The sequence below is a fragment of the Herpailurus yagouaroundi genome, unplaced genomic scaffold, assembly GCF_014898765.1.
Source record: "Herpailurus yagouaroundi ecotype Mexico unplaced genomic scaffold, PumYag 218, whole genome shotgun sequence".
NCBI classification, from domain to species: domain Eukaryota; kingdom Metazoa; phylum Chordata; class Mammalia; order Carnivora; family Felidae; genus Herpailurus; species Herpailurus yagouaroundi.
In genome coordinates this window covers 5,190,244-5,196,012 of record NW_024412449.1, presented here as the reverse complement: position 1 = coordinate 5,196,012, position 5,769 = coordinate 5,190,244, and the positions used below count along the sequence as shown (strand labels likewise).

General features: G+C 40.8%; 1 protein-coding gene across 5 annotated transcripts in view; it reads right to left on the bottom strand.

The window, feature by feature from the left end:
* The window catches only part of DENND5A (DENN domain containing 5A), a 118,608-nt gene extending 112,855 nt beyond the window's left edge, over positions 1–5,753 (bottom strand). For 2 of the 5 annotated variants that reach the window (XM_040456924.1, XM_040456926.1), the window contains exon 1: positions 5,570–5,753. In XM_040456924.1, coding sequence (XP_040312858.1) covers positions 5,570–5,681 — 112 coding nt within the window. In that variant the 5' untranslated portion in view covers positions 5,682–5,753. The remainder of the gene's footprint in view (positions 1–5,569) is intronic. The other 3 variants (XM_040456922.1, XM_040456923.1, XM_040456925.1) reach the window with 2 other exon arrangements.
* Between the last annotated feature and the right edge of the window lie 16 nt (positions 5,754–5,769).

Below are 5,769 nucleotides of genomic sequence, written 5' to 3'. Positions count from 1 at the left end.
AAATAAATAAATAAATAAATAAATAAATAAATAAATAAATAAATAAAATTAAAAAAATAAAAAATAAATAACTCGTATTGGCTCTCTGTTCGAACCTGGCTCATCAAACTTTTTACAGCCACTTCATCTCTGGAAAGAAATAGCCCTTTTTTTTTTTTTTTTTAAATATAAGATATCCTTCTTAACCAGCATGCATATGTAAATCAAAACTACAATGAGGTATCTTCACACCCACCAGGATGCCCATAATCAAAAATAAAGATAATAAGTGTTGGTGAAGACATGAAGAAAGTAGAATCTTCATACACTGCTAGTGGGAATGTAAACTGGTATAGTTGGTCTGGAAAACAGTCTGGCAATTTCTCAAAAGGTTAAACAGATGCCATATGACCCAACAATTCCACTCCCAGGTATATACCCAAGAGAAATGCAAATATATGTCCACACAAAAACATGTACACAAAAAATGTGGGGCACTTGGCTGGCTTAGTTGGTAGAGCATATAACTCTTGATCTCAGAGTTGTGAGTTCAAGCCCCACACTGGGTGTGGGCCCTACTGAAATTAATTAATTAAAAAAAATTTATACAAATGTTCACAGCAGCATTATTCATAGTGATCAAAAAATATAAACAACTCAAATGTCCATCAACTGATGGATAAATAGAACACGGTATATTCATACAGCAGGATATTATTCAGCCATAAAAAGAAATAACATACCAATACATGCTACAACATGGATTAACCTTAAAAATGTACTAAATGAAAAAAGCCAGTCACAGAAGACCATATATGACTTCATTTATATGAAATGTCCAGAATAGGCAAATCTATAGATACCAAAAGTAGATTAGTGGTTGGCTAGGGCTGAGAGAGAGTTGGAAGGAAATGGGGAGTGACTGTTAATGGGTGTGGGTCTTGGGGGGGGAGGAGCACCAGTGATAAATAACTGACTACACTCATGATTGAGCAACTCTGTGAATATACTAAAAAATTACTCAATTATATATATATATTTTTTTAAGTTTAAGTAATCTCTACATCCAACATGAAGCTCAAACTCCCGACCCAGAGATGAAGAGCTGCATGCACTTCCAACTGAGCCAGCCAGGGATCCCTGAGTTGTACACTTTAAATAAGTGAATTATATGGTAGATGAATTATATCTCAATGAAGTTGTTTATATATATGTTAAGGAGAGAGAACATACGCATACAAGTGATAAAACAAAACAAATGGAGCAAAATGTTAATCAGTGAATCTGGAAAAAGGATATGTTGAAGATCTTTCTACTATTCATGTGAATGTTCAGTGTGAAATTATATGAAAAGAAAAAGCCAAAAAAAATAAGATATCTCTCATGAGAATCACACACAGTATTCTTTCTTAACATAAAACAGAAACCAGGGCACCTGGGTGGCTCAGTCGGTTGAGCGTCTGACTTCAGCTCAGGTCATGATCTCGTGGTCTGTGAGTTCGAGCCCCACATCGGGCTCTGTGCTGACAGCTCAGAGCCTGGAGCCTGCTTCAGATTCTGTGTCTCCCTCTCTCTCTGCCCCTACCCCACTCATGCTCTGTCTCTCTCTCTCTCTGTCAAAAATAAATAAACATTAAAAAAAAAAAAATGAAACAGAAACCTGTACTAGAAAAACTGACATAATGTCTGCTCCTGCCCCTGCCAAACAAATATTTTACTTGTCTTTTTATTTGTCCCCTCTACTCAATGGACTGCTTCAAAGCATCACTTAAGTAGCAGAAAAGAAGAATGAAATGTGGCAAGGGAGAAAAATATTCTTTCTCAGGTCCTCAGTTTCTTCATCTGTAAAATCATAAGGTTATATAATCTCTTGAAGAGTGCTTCCATGTTTGACATGCCATGATTCTTAATGTTCTAAATTCATTGCTCAATATGGTTAAGGAGGAGTATGATCTCACCAGGCCTCTGACCTTCCTAGTCAGTAAACATTTTTTCCTCTCTTTAAACGGTGACATTAAGAGATGATTTCAGTGTATTCTCAGTGTTCTAAATAGGCTCATACAGGATACTGGCCAGTCTCATTTCAATATTCCCAAGCCCTTCTCCTCAATTCTTGGCAGGATACTGGCCAGTCTCATTTCTATATTCCCAAGCCCTTCTCCTCAATTCTTGGCAAAGTCCTTTGCTCAGAGCCTGGGACAACTGGAGTAGTGGATGCAAGAACCAAGAAAACTCACATCTCAACGCTGGGCACAGGTAGTTCAGAGGAACTTTAAAAAGGTAAAAAACAGGTCACAAGTATTCTGGAATCTTAATTCTCACTCAGTAACAGGGAAAGTAAACTCAGGAATCCTATCTCATGGTAAGCCTTCTGCAGTCAGTGGTGGTGACCATAAGAAGAAAAGGGAGAAACAAAGATGCCCAGGACACCCATCCATCAAAGGATAAGAGTGGGAATGGACTCTACTGCCATCTGCCTCCCCACTCAGGCTGAGCCAACAGTAATGAAAACGTAGATTGAAAGCAATTCTTACAGATTTGCTTATCTATCCGACAAGCTCAAAAAGCCAACAAGCAGATACTATTTCCTAAAGTTGGCTAGACTTAGGATTCATTCATTGATTACCTTCCTCTCTTCACAACCCAAAATACTTCCTCAACTAACCAGAAAGAAAACAATTTTCTTACCTTCCTCAGTTCCCTGCACAACAAGTAACTAAATGACTTGCCTAAATACTTAAATCTGCAAAAAAGGGGAAGAGGTGACAGGGAGAGACTCCTATAAAATCCAATGATTTGAGTTTATATTCAACGCAGCAAGCTCTATGGTTATTGTTGCAACCAGAGATTGAATCTAAGCTCTCTGCTTATTGTCGCAACCAGAGAATGAATCTTAATCCTTCTCCACAAAACTAAGGAACACTGAATGTCTTTGATTTGCTTGTTCAGGATTCACTTTTTTAAAAGCATAGAAGCTATGTGAGGTATAGAACTTAATTTGCCTGGAGAGAACATAGACTCCTCATACCTCCCTAAAGAACCTGGGTACAGTTCACAATTTACTATAGTTTCACTTACTATGACATCATCAGTTTGGGAGCTATAAGGCTCGCTAAGGAGAGAAAATACACCCTGGAGAGTCTCAATACTGACCTGCATAGAGCTATTTGTATTCTGTTTTATTTTATTCAGATTCCCTCTGGGTCGTCCAGATTCCCCTACCAACTCACCAGAAATGAAATGAAGGAAAAAAGAAATCCTTCAATCAGTGCCTATTCGAACAAAGGCCACCTACTGAATAAATGGTCTTGGCATTCCACCACTGCAACCACATTTTAAAAAGACAAAAAAATACCCTTCCTTCACACATTTTATACAATTGATCGCCTTTTCTTTATTCTCCCAAGCTTTCACAGGGATATAATTTTAGCTTGCTGAAAAAACAGATAATTAACAGATATTCGCTAAAAGAAAAGTAACGTTTTTGAGGGTCTACTTGATGAGATGCTTTTTATTTACTTTACTTGTTTTATACATGAAGATGCCAGCAGTTACCTAAATTGCCGCTAGTCACCAAGATAGCCAATGTATTGCAGAGGGGGAATGATTAACCGCAAAATCCATGCTCTAACAAATCACTTCCCGGCTTCATTCTTATGCTTTATCATTTGCAAACCATTCTCTTTTTTTTCTAAAATCAAGTTTCTATATAATTTAATAGACACTCAAAAGCACAGTATAAAAATAACACTTGTTTATTCCACCACTTTAAAGTTTCTTTCACTGGGGACAACTTTGTTATTTTTATTCTTTCTCAACATGTTTGCGTTTTCTAAAGACCCAGCCAGGCAGAGATGCAGCTTAGTGTAAGGAGCAATGAACCAAAAGTCAGCCAATTAAGTAACAGGATGTAGGCTCTACTGTCCTTCCTGGGGCTCATTTTCCTCTCCGAGGTCCCTCCCAACTCCAACATCATGAACTGAATTCCAACAACTACATCATAAAGTCAAAAATTTAATAAATATGAAACAGAGATGAAAAATTAGCATCTTTATTATAAGAATTTAAAGACCTAAAAGAGTGAACTTGAAACACTAAAGCAACCCCAACAAAAGGCCTAGTATTAACGGCATTACTGCTTCATGATATTCTTTTCCATCTGCTATAAATTTGAGAAAATAATATTTGTTTTGACCTTGATAAAAGTCATCAATTTATCATGTTTTTTAAAAGATGATCTATTTTTGTCACTTGAAGTATGCACCTAATATTTTTTTTTTTTCATAAGAAACATGGAAATTTTTCTGGTGACAAAAATAAACAAACGGGTGCCTGGGTGGCTAAGTCAGTTGAGCCTCCAACGTTGGCTCAGGTCATGATCTCACTGTTGGTGAGTTCGAGCCCCTCATCAGGCTCTGTGCTTACAGCTCAGAACCTGGAGCCTGCTTCAGATTCTGTGTCTTCCTCTCTCTCTGCCCCTCCCCCGCTCGCGTTCTGTCTCTCTCAAAAATAAATAACATAAAAAACATTTTTTTAATTAAAAAATTAAAAAATAAACCAACAACCTTGTCCCATTATCTCTGAAACAAAGTAAAATTAGTCAACAGCATAATCACTTTCAGGAAACTTAAGTGAATACATCATGACAGAGCACTGGAAAGGGGTATCCCCTCTCAAGTCAGGATGACAACAACAAACCTCCACTCACATGACACCTACAAACTGGACACTCCAGACAAAAACTTTTTCAAAACTGTTGCAATTCAAAGGCTCCAATGACAGTGCAGTGGAATTCATGGGGATTTTACAATTATGACATTCTTCTGCAATTCTTTCCAAATCTGATCTGGGCCCCATCTTCGCTCCCCTACCACTTCCTCTTTGAAAGATGACTTGAGAAGCCTAACGACCCAACCCAGACTCTCCCACTAGGTTGCTGCGCTTTTATTCACAAATGACACTGATCTCATTAAAGGCCACCAATTACTTTTCATAAAAAGAGGCACAGCCTCGGGGTACAGGACCTTCTAGAACTAAGAGAGTTCTTACCCTTCTTCGTGTGGCTCAACTTCACTTCATGGCTCAACTTTACTTCATGTCCTATCAAACAGGGGGCCCATCCCAGGGCTGGTTTTGAGGAACTGGCTTCTTGGGAAGGGGCCAGAAAAACTCACCAAGTTTCTGTTTTGCTCTCCTTGGTTTTTTTTTAAAGTCTGGGTAGAACTTACTTGCACTAATCGTGAAACACCTTCTTCCCTCACCTAACGGGTGTTCGAGAACAAGCTTACCTTTATCTTGTACTAAGTCACTCTACCTTCACCAGACAGATCACACAACGCTTCCCTCTCCTCCTCGTCCCCTACTACAGGACAACGCGCAGAGAAGCATTGGGGCCGTTCGGACACCTCGCGGCTCAGAGCCTCTAACCTCGCTTCCCCACCTCCAGCCCGATGCCCCCTTCCTCCGCGCCAGCCGTGGGTCCTGCGGACCGGCCCTCGCCCAGATCCCGGGACAAAGCGGGGAGGTTTCCTCGAGGGTCCCGGGCCGCAGTGGGCGCAGGGAGGCAGCACCGGGCTCCGCGCGCACTCACCCGACAGCTCGTCCGGCTCCAGCCCGGTCTCGGTGTCCAGCCCGCAGATGACAAAGTAGTCGGCGAAACGACTGGGCGCCGAGCCCCCTCCGCCGCCGCCGCCGCCGCTCATGGCGCCGGGGCCGAGCCGGGCCGGGCCGTGCGGAGTGCGGAGCCCCCGCACCAGGGCGCCCGCCCGTCCGCCCTCAGGACTCCAGTCA